Source organism: Apostichopus japonicus, chromosome 2 (genome assembly GCF_037975245.1).
Source record: "Apostichopus japonicus isolate 1M-3 chromosome 2, ASM3797524v1, whole genome shotgun sequence".
NCBI classification, from domain to species: Eukaryota; Metazoa; Echinodermata; class Holothuroidea; order Aspidochirotida; family Stichopodidae; genus Apostichopus; species Apostichopus japonicus.
In genome coordinates this window covers 26,301,424-26,317,051 of record NC_092562.1, presented here as the reverse complement: position 1 = coordinate 26,317,051, position 15,628 = coordinate 26,301,424, and the positions used below count along the sequence as shown (strand labels likewise).

General features: G+C 39.5%; 1 protein-coding gene and 1 pseudogene across 5 annotated transcripts in view; both read left to right on the top strand.

Annotated features, from left to right (window-relative positions):
* Window positions 1-15,628, top strand: part of LOC139984207 (uncharacterized) — a 49,346-nt gene that overhangs the window by 26,222 nt on the left and 7,496 nt on the right. For 3 of the 5 annotated variants that reach the window (XM_071998024.1, XM_071998015.1, XM_071998006.1), the window contains 8 exons: window positions 7,143-7,457; window positions 8,906-8,973; window positions 9,428-9,683; window positions 10,687-10,780; window positions 11,230-11,312; window positions 12,725-13,128; window positions 13,324-13,414; window positions 14,759-14,835. In XM_071998024.1, the coding sequence (XP_071854125.1) occupies window positions 7,143-7,457; window positions 8,906-8,973; window positions 9,428-9,683; window positions 10,687-10,780; window positions 11,230-11,312; window positions 12,725-13,128; window positions 13,324-13,414; window positions 14,759-14,835 (1,388 nt within the window). The remainder of the gene's footprint in view (window positions 1-7,142; window positions 7,458-8,905; window positions 8,974-9,427; window positions 9,684-10,686; window positions 10,781-11,229; window positions 11,313-12,724; window positions 13,129-13,323; window positions 13,415-14,758; window positions 14,836-15,628) is intronic. The other 2 variants (XR_011798977.1, XR_011798976.1) reach the window with 1 other exon arrangement.
* On the top strand, window positions 730-4,026 carry LOC139984289 (uncharacterized; annotated as a pseudogene).

The following is a 15,628-nucleotide window of genomic DNA, read 5'->3' as shown; positions in this document are numbered from 1 at the left end:
AGGGTGATCAGTAGGTCACTCGTCGTGACTGACAACTTGTGCGTTTTTTCTGGAAGCTACGAGAAATGATGGCGCTATTCGGTATTAACGAGTGCAAATTTCCAGAACATGCGGGAAGTAATTTTTAGCAGGTGACCGGATATCGTCGACCAATGAACGATGCACTTTCAGTCGTATCTTCGAGACATGGATGATTCTCGATGTTTTTCCGTCAGGATTCCTGGAAAAGAACTTTCGGGAGATTAAACCCGGCTATATATAAGAAGAGATATTTTCGGTGATGAGGAGTTTAGTTTAGTTTTCCGACCTATTGTGAAAAGAAATTCATCTGAGATAAAAGATTAATAATCGAGGGGACGGACGGAGGAACCGGTGGACTGTTTGTTTATTAGATTGGTGCGTCGTTTAACCGGGACAGGCGTGACTTCGGCAGAGTTTTTCGGAGTTCACCCAGGAGGAAGCCATCCTTGGGATACAAACGTTAAGTCGAATTGGACCAGCGGGGAACGGTTTTGCTCCTGACCAAGTCACGGGATACCAGCCTACGAGGGAGAATCCCGACATCGTTGTTGGTGACGCAAGGAGGTCAGAACAGCTACGAAAGGAACCGAGAGCCGGCACGCGCCGCGTAAGATAAGTTAAGTAATCTTTTAAAAATTTAACGGCCGTATAATATTGTAAAATCTGTCTGTAATATTCCAGATTCCTAGTACCAATAATCCTTCTACAAATCAGTAGAGATCATATCATTGTAAATATATCGTTTTTGTTAACTTTCAGAAACCTCTCAGTAGTCTTTTGGTCCTTTGAGTTTACTTCCCTGAATCTATCTAAAATTTTATTTTTATCGGCTTTGAAGGCCAAAGGAAAAACCCGGGGTCGCAACAGAGGGGGCGCTAGAGGGTGCCATTTTGTATTATCCCACGGAAGTTGTGACAATTAATTGGGGCTTATCCGGGAATTGTTTAAAAGATAGAAACAAAATGGGAATTGTTTAAAAGAGAGAAACAAAACGGGGAATTGTTTAAAAGATAGAAACAAACCGGGGAAGTGTTTAAAAAAATAGAAACAAAACGGGAAAAGTGTAAAACACCAGAAAGGAGTATATCCCGAAGTGACTTACAAACTGAGAAGTTTCTGAAACCATATATATTTGATATATTGTTATTGGTACATGTGTTTGCCTGACTGAATGATGGATATTAGAGAATTAACTGAGTTGGGGGCTAAAATGGGTCTTACGGGTGGCGAACTCTTAAACTTCGTCAAAGAGCAGCAGCAGATCGCTCATGACGAAAGGCAACAAGAAAGGGCTGAGGCGGAAAAGCAAAGGGCTGAGGCGGAAAAGCAAAGGGCTGAGGCGGAAAAGCAAAGGGCTGAGGCGGAAAAGCAAAGGGCTGAGGCGGAAAAGGAAAGGGCTGAGGCGGTAAAACAAAGAATGTTTGAATTGGCTAAGCTTGAAAAGCAAGCTGAGTTGCAGCAAAATAGCAATGGCGATGCCGATTTGAATTCCTCCCGTAGCTCCACTTCAAGCCGCGAGCCAAATAGAATCCCAACGCCCAAAATGCCTCACTTTGATGAGAAGGAAGACCTCGACGCATACTTGCTGCGCTTCGAGCGATTCGCAACAGCGCAAGAGTGGCCAGAGGAACAATGGGCATTAAATTTGAGTCTGTGTCTAAAGGGAGAAAGTCTCCGTGTTTACTCTAGGCTGCCACCCGATGACTCACAAGATTATCAAAAGCTAAAGAAAGCCCTGTTGAAACGATTTCAATTCACAGAGGAAGGCTTCCGTCAGAAATTCAGACGAGAAAGGCCCAAAAAGGGAGAAACATCAATTCAATACATGGCAAGGTTGGAAAATTATATGGCCAGATGGTTGGAAATGGGCGGAATTAACAAAACGTTTGAGGAATTTTCAGATCTCATGTTGCGGGAGCAGTTCCTAAATGTATGCAGCAAGGAATTGGCATTATTCCTGAGAGAACATGACTGCAAGACTTCTAAAGCGCTGTCAGAGCTGGCTGACAAATACTTAGAAGCGCATCACAGGGATCTTGAAAAATGTGTGAAATCCTTCCAAACAAATCAGGGAAATGGGAAAAAACCTGACGGTAACCCCAACAGTCAGGAATACAAAACCAAAATTGTGGACGCGGGTGAAAACAGAAACACGCGTTCAGCCATAAAATGCTTTGTTTGCGGGAAATTGGGGCTTAAGGCAAACGATTGCAGGCAGAGGTTTAAAGCGCAATCGGCGGTTGCGACTGAAAATGCCAAACCCGACAAACTAGGATCGAGCGATAGGTCGCAAAAAGATCATCGTAGCGGACAAACCGCGAATCTGTGTTTGATGAAACAAATCAAGGAAAGTGACAGCTATTCAATTAATTTAGCGTGTGGTCACGAGATCCCAATAGTCAGTGCGGCGTGTGAGGAGCCTACCGACATTACTGAGAAAATTTTGTCAGATGTTAAGGAGCGCATGCCGGTGGTTGAGGGCTATCTTAAAGGGAGGAAGGTGTCAGTGTTACGCGATAGCGGGTGTTCTGGTGTCATCGTTAGGAGAAATTTGATCTCCAATGATCAGTTGACCGGTGTAGATCAACTGTGTGTACTGATTGACGGTACAGTGAGGAAGATTCCAGAAGCTATCGTGGTGGTGGACACGCCCTTTTTCACAGGATCCCTCAAGGCTCTCTGTATGAAGAGGCCAGTGTATGACTTAATAATTGGGAATGTTCCTGGTGTTCGAGGTCCTGAGAATCCCGACCCAGATTGGAGTGTGAAAGAAGTTCCAAGTGAGCAGTGTGAACCTCACAATGTGGAAGAAACAGCTAGTGTTGAAATAGGAACCAGTGTTGAGTCACGTGATGAACCGGAAGTCGCTGCGGATCAAATGATTCCAAGTGATGACGTAGGCGATGATTCAGATATTGGAGGTGCCGTAGAGACACGTGCACAAAAGCAAAAACGAAATGAAAATCTGAAACCCCTAAAACGGCTAATGTTCCTATGGATGACGTAACACCTGAGCAATTGAGACAAGCTCAGAAGGAGGATTCAACCCTCAAAAATTGCTTCAAGCATGTTGGGAATCCCAGACCACTGAAAGGTAAAGAGGGGATCTCCGAATTCATTTTAAGGAATGATATTCTATATCGCAAAGTTTCGGGGAATGACAAGCCTAGTGATCAATTGGTTGTACCCGAAAAGTTCAGAAATCAAGTGATGAAACTGGCTCATGACAGTATTATGGCGGGTCACCTAGGGATAGCCAAGACAACTGACAAAGTTCAGTCTCAGTTCTACTGGCCAGGTGTAGGATCCGACGTAATGCGTTATTGCAAGTCATGCGATATTTGCCAGAGAACATGTGATAAAGGAAGGGTCACCAAGGTCCCATTGGGTCACATGCCCTTGATTGACACACCATTCAAGAGGGTGGCGGTAGACATTGTCGGACCGATCAGTCCTACTTCCAAGCATGGGAATCGGTATATCCTAACACTTGTCGATTATGCAACGAGGTTTCCCGAGGCAGTTCCATTGCGTAACATAGATACTGAGAGAGTGGCAGAAGCTTTGGTGGACATATTTTCAAGAGTGGGAGTCCCATCTGAGATCCTGACTGACAGGGGGTCACAGTTTACCTCAGATGTGATGAAGGAGGTGAGTCGATTACTGTCACTGCGACAACTCACCACTACCCCCTACCACCCGATCTGCAACGGTCTAGTTGAGAAATTCAATGGTACATTGAAGAGGATGCTAAAGCGCATGTGTGAGGAGAGACCGTCAGACTGGGACCGCTATATAGGACCACTACTATTTGCGTATAGGGAGGCTCCGCAAGCCAGCACAGGTGTCGCACCGTTCGAGTTACTCTATGGTAGGACAGTGAGAGGTCCTATGGCCATTTTGAAAGAGATGTGGACATCTGAAGTGGACAACCCTGAAACTAGGTCAACATATCAGTATGTCCTAGATTTGAGAGAACGGCTAGAGTAGATTTGCGCTCTGGCTAGATCAGAGTTACAGGAATCGTCGGAGAGGTACAAGAAGTACTATAACCGGAAGGCTAAAAGTCGCAAGTTCAAACCAGGTGATTTGGTGTTGATACTCTTGCCTACTGATCAAAACAAGCTGTTGATGCAGTGGAAGGGGCCATTCACCGTATTGAGTGAAATTGGCGAATCGAGCTATTCAATCAATGTCAATGGGAAGTCGAAAAGTTTTCATGCAAACCTGCTGAAAGAGTACATAAGTAGGGACAAGTCAAATGTGGTTGGGACTACAGTCATTTCAATGTCTGAGGATGAGGAGCAGGAAAGTTGTTTCGAACTACCTGCGCTGCAGACTAATCAGAGTGAATCGGCATCGGATGTTGTCGTAAATGACGAATTAGGGGTAGGCCAATCACACGAGGTTAAACGAGTGTTATCCAAGTTCACTGATGTCCTGACTGATGTACCTGGCAAAACTGATGTTCTCAAATGTGATATCAAGTTAACTACTGATAAGCCAATCAAAGCAAAGCCTTACCCAGTACCACTCTCGATGCAAGATTCGTTACAAGAGGAAGTTAGGAAAATGATTGACATGGGAGTCATTGAACCTTCAAACTCACCTTATAGTTCACCTGTGGTGTTGGTACCTAAACCTGATGGCACGAAGAGATTCTGCGTGGATTATAGGAAGCTCAATAAAGTAACCACGTATGAAGCTGAACCTATACAAACCATGACAGAGATATTCTCGGAATTGTCGAATGACAAGTACTTCAGTCGAATCGATCTAACGAAGGGATATTGGCAGGTTGAAATGACACAGTCAGCAAAAGAGAAGACTGCCTTTGTGACACCAGATGGGTTATGGCAATTTAAAACGATGCCCTTTGGATTGGTTGGGGCACCGGCAGTTTTCACTAGGTTGATGAGAACCATTTTGAGGGATGTGCCAAATGTTGTCAATTATCTGGATGATATTTTGATTCATACCGAGACATGGGATGAGCATGTAGAGTGTTTGGAGTTGTTGTTTCAGATGTTGAGAGAGAGCGGACTGACAGCTCGTCCGAGTAAGTGTGAAATAGGGTTCACTAAATTAGAGTTCTTGGGCCACACAGTTGGAAACGGGAAGTTGGGCCCGAAACAGAGTACCCTTGATAAAATCAAAAACGCTCCAAAACCCGAGACGAAAACCCAAGTCAGGTCGTTTCTTGGTCTCACGGGGTATTACAGAGACTATATACCAAACTACTCTGCACTAGTTGCCCCACTGTCCGACCTGACGAGGAAGGGTTCACCCAATAGAGTGATTTGGGGAAGCGCCCAGGACAAGGCGTTCAATGATCTGAAGCGAGCGCTTATTAGTCCACCCTTTCTCAGGCTTCCTGATGTAAATAAGCAATTTGTTCTGAGGACCGATGCATCCGATGTAGGGATTGGTGCAGTCCTACTACAGGAACATGAAGGAGAATTATTTCCTGTAGCGTATGCTAGTAGAAAGTTATTGGAGAGGGAAAGAAATTATTCAGTGATTGAGAGAGAATGCCTGGGATTAGTTTGGGCAGTACAGAAATTCCATGTATATCTGTACGGAAGTGAGTTAGTCTTACAGACTGATCACGAACCACTCACTTATTTAAATAGAGCGAAGTTGCTAAACTCAAGAATTATGAGATGGGCATTAGTACTACAAGAGTATAGATTCAGACTAGAATCAATCAAGGGAAAGTACAATGTTGGTGCAGATTATATGAGCCGAATGTAAGCGGGTTATTCATTCATTTAATCAGATGTAGATGTGTTGATTGTAACACTATTGATTGTTGTTATGCTATCATACATTTATGATTGACATTTATAGTTTTGTCGGATTATAGAATTGTTTGTAGTTTATAGAATTTGACATTTATGGAATTGTTAGTTTGAGTATTTTAAGATGGTTATCAATATTCATTAGTTATGTTTAATTTAAAGTTGCATACACGTCCATTTATAGATGAAATATTAAAAATATTTATCTTAAAGGGGGAGTAATTGTCACGAACGACTTTATTCATTGTACGTGTATTCAGTATATGCTGGTCAGGGTGATCAGTAGGTCACTCGTCGTGACTGACAACTTGTGCGTTTTTTCTGGAAGCTACGAGAAATGATGGCGCTATTCGGTATTAACGAGTGCAAATTTCCAGAACATACGGGAAGTAATTTTTAGCAGGTGGCCGGATATCGTCGACCAATGAACGATGCACTATCAGTCGTATCTTCGAGACATGGATGATTCTCGATGTTTTTCCGTCAGGATTCCTGGAAAAGAACTTTCGGGAGATTAAACCCGGCTATATATAAGAAGAGATATTTTCGGTGATGAAGAGTTTAGTTTAGTTTTCCGACCTATTGTGAAAAGAAATTCATCTGAGATAAAAGATTAATAATCGAGGGGACGGACGGAGGAACCGGTGGACTGTTTGTTTATTAGATTGGTGCGTCGTTTAACCGGGACAGGCGTGACTTCGGCAGAGTTTTTCGGAGTTCACCCAGGAGGAAGCCATCCTTGGGATACAAACGTTGAGTCGAATTGGACCAGCGGGGAACGGTTTTGCTCCTGACCAAGTCACGGGATACCAGCCTACGAGGGAGAATCCCGACATCGTTGTTGGTGACGCAAGGAGGTCAGAACAGCTACGAAAGGAACCGAGAGCCGGCACGCGCCGCGTAAGATAAGTTAAGTAATCTTTTAAAAATTTAACGGCCGTATAATATTGTAAAATCTGTCTGTAATATTCCAGATTCCTAGTACCAATAATCCTTCTACAAATCAGTAGAGATCATATCATTGTAAATATATCGTTTTTGTTAACTTTCAGAAACCTCTCAGTAGTCTTTTGGTCCTTTGAGTTTACTTCCCTGAATCTATCTAAAATTTTATTTTTATCGGCTTTGAAGGCCAAAGGAAAAACCCGGGGTCGCAACAGAGGGGGCGCTAGAGGGTGCCATTTTGTATTATCCCACGGAAGTTGTGACACTCAGCAGTATCTAAATTTTACAAAATGGGGGGGGGGGGGGGCTGTCATGCAGTGGCTTGCACACTCCACTTCTAGTGTGGTTTAATTTTATGTTCTCATTTCTATTCAGATCTTCCTATCATTAGTGAATTGCCTGAAATAGTTGATATTTCTCAGACCTCTGTAACCATTAAATGGAGAGCCTGGGGTGAACAAACTGATGTCGGGGATCCACCTGTGGTTGGTTATATTGTGTACTACAGGAAGAATGCAACTGATAGCTGGAGTACTGATACTATCATAGAAGCCAGTCAACTGCTACAGTACACACAGACCAATCTAGAAGAGGATACTATTTATGCATTCAGTGTATCAGCTGTTAGGGAAGGGCACATGGGTGAGGGTCCAATGGGTCCACTTATGACTGTCAAGACATTGTGTGAGGGTGAGTTATTACAATTGATCTAATATATTTTGTTAATATTCAGATGTTGTTTCATTTCTTGGTTGTTTGCAGTTCTAAGGAGGTCACCATGATCGTAATGTAACTGAGCTGAACCAATTTGAAATGCAGTTTCTTATATTCGTTGGTTTGAAATGGCAAATGTTCAAACAGCATAATGATTTCGATATTTGCAGTTTGCTAAACTTATGTTCTGCTGTACATGTATATTGTAGCGCCCCCAACAGGGTTTTAACTTGCCGAGCGGCCGTGGGTTCGATAGGGCCGCTGTCGGCCACCCTATGTCAGGATGAATGTGGGGCAACTACAAGTTAAGACACACTGAACCAATAAAACACGAACAAATGAATTGCTTTTTAAGCTTCTAATACATTTAATACAAAAACCTTTGCCTTCTCCACTTGGGCAAGTGTCTATAAAAACCAAATTAAATAATACAGGAGGTCAACGCAGTGACCTCCAAAAATAAGGTAGTAAGGTGATAAATTAGGACCAATATTCAGTTAATAACATACAAATCCACAAATTCCAGCTTATAATTTACATAAATGATAACGATACGTACCTGCGAAGTCAGTGGCCAAACGTATTATTACGAGTCCTAAATTTACAATACGTAGGCGTTGCCTCGGGGAAAATTCAACCCGAATTAAAGTCACCCCCGCGCCACAAACATAAGAATAACCCCGCAGGGTGCGGCGATAATATCGACCGTGTTCCCAACCTTTTAGTAAATTTAGATGTTATAATTTAAAGGGATTCTGACAAACGGGGAAATACGCCCACAATATTATAAGAAATAGGACTCGGACTTGCCTAAACTATAAAAGATCATTTAACTTCCTTAACGAACTGACCAACGGACCTCACTAGGCAGCAGCAAACACCAAAAAATGGAACACACTCTTAGAACCCAAAATAGCAAGTGCCCTAACTTAACACAAAAACGAAACATTGGAACTTCGCGTGGCTCGAACATTCCACATAGCTACGGAGGGACCAGACTATTGTCACGAGAGCTGGACAGCTGAAAGGGAGACGGAAACAAAAGGTATAAATTAGCATATGAAACTACAACAATTCACTTAACATATGCCATGCAGTTTCAGTGACAGCCAATATAGTAACCAGTTGATAAGGTTACAAACACGGATCAATCAATGCGAATCAACAGTTAGGAATCATACACAAATACCAACAGCAGTTCTAACACTGTCTCGTGAAGGATATGTAACAGGAAATTCCATGCTTAGAAGATTGTACAAATAAAGGAATATTTTTATAGCATTCTGGACAGTTTTGAGTAATTACAGAGAAGTTGCAACATTTTCTTATCCTTTAAGGGAAACATTCTGATGATAGGAAAGCCCACATTTTTATCTTACTGTAATGTTCTCACCTTGTTTGTTTTTTATTTCTGTTATTTACAGTACCAATTACTCCTACAGCTGTGATGGTAAAAGTAACAGACTTGAACCAACTGAATGTTACTTGGCAGGTATGTTAAAAATATATGAAAACGCTGTAAATGAATACAAATATTAAAAGTGACTACAGTATATAGATATACTACACAATATGTTTAAAAGTCTAGTGAGAAACCAGTCATGTATAACTGAGCTACTCAGTGAAGGATGCAGAATACAATATAAGGAAAATAGCTGAATCAAAGATGTCATCCTTTTCTGACGGAAAATTCTGAAGAAAGATAAATTATACCCTATCCTTCCTCTCCCTTCCATTTTAGTTCAAGCATTTGGCTTACCTAACCTTCCCATCACACTTCATCTCTTTTTTTTTAACTGCTTTCAGCTTCCTCTCTTATTGACTCATCTAGCCTATACATTGATGCACTATACAGTTGTAATAAATACTAAATTATTACATAGATGATGCAGTGTCTTCTATACTATAATATAAAAACAATAAAAATGTTCATCTTTGATCAATAGGTTGTTGATAATGATATCACTTGCAGCACTGGAATTACTGCTTATACTATCTACTACAAGGTGGATGATAGTAGTGATGATCCACAGAGAGTAACAACAGTCTCTGGAAGTGTAATGTACACTATTATCGAAGGACTTGAGCCTGGAGAGAGTTACACCTTCATGGTTTCCCTTTCAACAGATCAGGAAAGCCCTCTCAGTGAAGCATCTATGACAGTAACATTTCCAATGTCATCTACTCCAAAACCCCAGGAAGGTTAGTTTGAACCAGTACATGTTATGATTTTCCACATCCCTTTCTTAATTTACCAAGGGATACCAAGATATTTTTTCTGTAAGTAACCTCAAAGGATGGGCTGAGAGTACTGTTACTGCATTTTAGGTATATTAGGAAACGAGTGGCAAAATTCAAGACTAGGAATGTGTAGAGTTTGCTGAGTTTTAACATAAATAATGATGTAGTGCCTATAGTAAAAGGTCCAACAAAGTTTAGTTGTTTCATAGTTTCAAACCTTTGAAATTATCAGAAGAAAAGTATTTTTTTACAAATCTGATCATTGAAAAACAACCGGTTATGTGAACACATCCAATTTATTACACACACTTATTTACCTCACATACATAAGCAGTATCCTCTAATACTACTATCTAAATTGGTCAAGTCTTTAAGCAGGGGGTGTGGCTACCATCCATCCAGGCCCTGACTTCTCCTTCCTTTTTATGATCATTAATATGAAAGTTATGCAAAATTGGTCAAATTTTTATCGTTTTGATAGTCGTAAGGGCAGACAGAGAAATGACAAGCAACATTATAACAAGCACAAGGACCCACCAAGGGCTCCTTCATAGGTTACCACCAACAGCAAGGCACCTCGGGATGCCCATCCGACCAGAATTCTTTGCTGGTGGGGGAGGAGTGCTCACAAGGTTATCCCACAATTGGGACCTGTTGAATCCAGGTCCGTAGGTGCTGGAAGTCGTCAACATTACCTACTCCATAGAGTTTACCTCCAACCCTCCGTTGTCTAGCAACTAGTATGCCACACCAGAGTTGCTTCCGACCCAGACCAATGGTAGACGACGGAAATGGAGAGACCTGTTGTAAAAAAAGCGATCAGAAAGGTCCAATCAGGTCTAATTGTGTTGCTTCCATACATGCTTCTCTCATACATTAGGCACATTATTTAAATCACCTTAAAGAGTTAATTAGGGGAGCTTATGTCCATTTATAGGATAGAGATTGTTTTCCTTTTTTTCAGATGGTGACAAAAGCTTTGCAGTATTTATTGTCATCCCTGCAGTCTTTGCTATAGCATCGCTCATCATCATCATTACATTTGTGTTAATTTACAGGTAAGCAGACTAGTGTTTACATACTCAGAGAGTATTCAAGTATGAATAAACAATAAGTATCACTTTAATATCCATAAGATTCATTTGTAATTTAATTACAAAGAATGTGACTTCATGTTCTCCCATTTTGTGTAGCCACCATCAAGAATGCATGACTGTGTAAATACAAGTGAGTAGAATTAGTACATCTACTCTGACTACAAACATTGTAGTTTAAGTAAGATAAATGTTGTTATTACATAAAAGAGCTGATTACATTTCATTGGTAATGTTATACCTCATCACGTTATTACCATTAGCTCTCCTTCAACCAGATTCAAGTATAGTAAACAATGTATTTCTAGTATTAATACCAATTATATGTATCTATAGGAATTAGTTTGTATAAATGTTAATGGTTAATTTCACCCTCACTAAATAGTTACTTTCACTCTTTGAATTATTTTCAGGAAAAGATCCAGAAAAGCATCTCCATCTACATCCGATCCAACATCCTTTACTAATAATGTTGCAATCGACAAAGAAGATCAAGGTATTTTTCAGCTGATTAGAATAGACACGTCATATTTTCTCTTTGATTTTGTTTTAAATTTAATGCAATCAGTTACTAATAGGCCTGAGTCAGGTACCCATACAAACATTTGGGTACCAAATCCAAAACCCACAAAATGGGTAACAGTTCTCTGTGGGTGGGGGGTGTGAGGGTGGGTATCGTGTAACTGCTACGCAAGTGCTTTTATGATTTCAATAATTTCGTAGGTCTGCATGTGTTTATTAAGCAAGACAAACGAATATGGAAGATTAGTTTTATGAAATAACTTTCTTGTAGTGTAGATGGTTGTTTAAATTACTCACTGTTTCAAGTTTTAACCATTCTTGATGATTCTATTTCGTGTGTGGATAAAATCACTCACCCCCGAAAACGAAAATATGATAACGGTGAAAACCAGTCAAAATTGAAACCTTCAATCCATCGCAGCAGTAACAGTGTACGTAAAATACTAAAAACTGAGCACATACTGTACCTTCCAAACAACTGCCAATTTCCAGCTATTTGAAAGTTGTAAACGAGGTTACGCAAAGTGGGTTCCATTTTTTTTCTTGCAAACCAATGGTTAGGCAAGAATTTCCCATTGAATGAATGTGGTGTTATGCTACCATGTGGTCAAAGATAACAGCAATAATGAAAGTAGTACATGGATATTTTAGTTCAAGCTAACTGCGTCACAATTTGAGCGAATAAACAGATGGTTAGGCCAGATATCCTCATTGACTCAGTGTGTTTTTAAAAAAAAAATTGGTTATTCACAACAACAGGAGTGTCCATTGAAAACGTATATTTTGGAGAGATAATGTAAGGTGGCATTGTGATCTGCCATTTATGTACTTTGTACATTGTGCTTGGCTAGTTCCTCGAGGTTTCGGGTACCCGTCACCCGACCGGGTAATGATAACAGGTTCCCGGTTCCAATTTGTTGCTACCAGGCCTAGTTTCTACGTACAGGTGATTGGCAGGAAAGATCTCTTGACAGATATCTATACTTAATAAACGAAGTTCCTTTTTCTAGAGAAGGGTGTCAAGAATTTCTAAGAAATAATTTGGGAATGATTCTTTCACGATGTAATATATATATAAATCTTTTTAGTGTGATTTTAAGTGCAGTTTGCTATTTACGTTTACCCTATGATATGAATCCTTTATTTTGGCCACTTCATACAGAGACATGTATGTATCTTGTTATACAATATCCATATTATATAATTGCAAACGTACGTAGCTTGAGCATCTTGATTCCAGTAGATGTTCATTGACGGAATGTAAACTCCTGGTTCTAATATTATGTATATAGTTAACCAGTTGATAACATTGTACAGGTAAATTATCCATTCAGTATTTCAATTGTATATTGAGGCAATAAGTTTCTATTTCTTACGTTCCTATAGATTTGCCAACAGAAGTCAAAGACAAAACTGAGTATATACCCCTTGACAAAAATGAAATGCTAAAATCACCAGATCAGTATCAAAATCCTAATCAACCAGTCAGTGGAGACCAGTCTGAAGGATATGAAATACCTCAAGACAAAATTACCAGCTTGGTGGAATCTGGTTCAACGTATGAGGCTGTTGGATCCACAGTGGTATCAAAGGCATCTACAGAAAGAGAGTTGAAACAAGACAATGATTATGAGGACCCTGTTGATATTAAACAATATGCAGGTGTCTACATCAATGTAGACACTGCCAAAAAGACAACACCACCAAAACCAATGAAAGTGTCCGGACTTCAAGACTACATGAGCAGAGACAGAAGAATTGTCATTGAGGATGTTGTCAAGGAGTTTATGGTGAATATCTGTTATTAATAAATTTATTTTCAAGATGTGCAAAAATTATCTTCAGTTATCAAGTAAAGGGTAAACTTTGAGATATATTTCGTAATGATAAAATCATACTAACTAATACTGTTAACTGTACATTGTAATTCATATACTGTCTCAGCTGTGGAGAAATTAGATCGCCACCTTTTGTCTTTTAACCAGGTTCTTCCGAGAGGTCGGCAACATCCGTGTTCCGAAGCGCTTCAGCATGAAAGATTGAAGTCAAAGAACAGCTTGTCTAAGATCATTCCATGTAAGTACCTCTGCTTACGAATGCCGTTTTCTTGATGAATCTATTGCCTGTATTAAGAATCAATTTGCATTGTGACAGATATTCTTCTTGTACGTGCATGATGGCAAACATGCAACCTACACCAAATGACCATACCTTTTGTTTATTGTTACATGATAAGATTTAGAGACCATTCAAATTTGAATACTTGTTTAGTGTTTTCTCATCAGTGAAATAATGTATACCATTCAAATAATGTAAGATGCAAAGTGGTATTGTGCAAGCATCATTCCATTATGTTGCTGTTGAATTTACTGACTAGTTTATTCCTCATTAGGAGAGAATTGTTAAGATTCCACAGCAATAGTATAAATTGAAGCAATGCAACATTATATAACCATTTGATTTGTCATCATAAAACATATACTTTATGCATCCTGCAGAAAACATTTGCAGTACATTGGTTCTGATTGAAAACTGATGAAGATAGGTTGAAGAAAAGTTACTCCAACTTCAAATTCTATCACTTGGAATGTGATCTTCCAAATTTATCACAGCTCTTAGTGCTATACCTACTTAAACGAAACACATGTACAGGCATGAGACTCTTCCGCGGAAACGCGGATTTCCGATTTTTTTTTTTTTTCATTTTCGCTTTTTTTCTCGTAATTCGCGTTTTTTCTTATTTTTTTATTTAATTTTTTTTATTTAATTTTTTTTTTTTTTTTTGGGCTGAACATGCTGGACTGTGAAGGGAAGGAACACCGAATTTGTGGAATCAAATAGCACAAAGCAAGCAAAAAAGCCTTTTTTTGGTTCAAAAAAGCTAATGGATAAATTATACAAGCAGAAATTCCACATTTTTTTGGCGAGTTACGTGATGTGATAGATTCCATCTAGAGTCCACCATTTTGCATTTAAGCCCTCCTTACCTGACAAAAAAATTCTAAAGGGGAGGGGGACACCCCCTCCCCTTAAACCCCTCCCCCAGGACGGGGATCAATAAATTTCAGATTTTTTCCCCCGGCTCAGTCTCATCCCTGCATGTAACACATTGTGCTTAATTGTATTCTGACGAATACTTAAAAAGTGTATAATATGTATTACTGTACATCCAGTTTTTTATGTCTTCTCAGCTTGTTTTAGTATTGTGCATGTTGGTAGCCTGTTCAAACATATTGCATGAATGTAATTCTGTTAAATTACACCTAGTTTTAATGTCATGGTTTCAGTTCCCATTATTTGCTACATATTCTAAACATATCTTTAGACATAAACATTGTTCAACGTTTAAAGATATGTTTCCCGTAACAGCTCATCCAACTGTGTTGATGTTTTTCCTTTTGAATCTTGTAATTTTACAAGATGATCATACAAGAGTAAAGTTACAGGTATCTGGGAACACAGGAGAGTCAGATTATTACAATGCCAGCATGATAAAGGTATATATCAGTTAAACTGCCGAGCACTTGAAACTGAGTAATTTGCTAGCTGAAGAAGAATCTTCATTGCAAGCTTGTGCAATTGGATATGAGTAAAGGGTTCTTTTGACATATTACTGTACATGTTTTCCATGTGTCTTGCTACAATGCAACATCATATCACTTTTTCTTATTCAACTGGTTCCACTGATGGTAGATGGTGTGAGAACATGCTAACTATATGTATATAGCATTTTAAATAGTCAACTAAGCCTCTTTCTTGCTTCTTTCTTGCTTAACTTTCCTTTTCGTTTTGGTTTTAATATTACTAGCTCTCATGTTGCATGAGTGACATTTATATCTAGTGATGTACTATTGCTGTGGCGTCAGTGGTATGGGTTAGAAATAGTATGCATGTAATTGCATAGGGCTGATGGTTTTTATCAATCAATCCAGTAGATTCTCATCCATTGCAATTTTTTTGTTACTGGCACCTTGCTTTCCATTACAGTATATACTGGCAAACAGTGTGACATTTACTGTTGATACTGAGCAAATAATTACAGCTACAAAAGAGGGTTTCACTTACTTAATTGAGTGCTAAACAGTTTAACAATATTGTTGCCTATGAATCTGTCAAGCTTAATACCAAATTAGACCAATGACATCATTGTGTCATATTGATTAGAAATGCTACCATAATATGAATCTCATTTGGTGATAAAAAATCTCCTATTGACAAATATATGTTACTTGTGATAAATTGTGGTTATGAGGGTTCAAAATGGCAATATGGTTAAGGTGTGTTGGACTC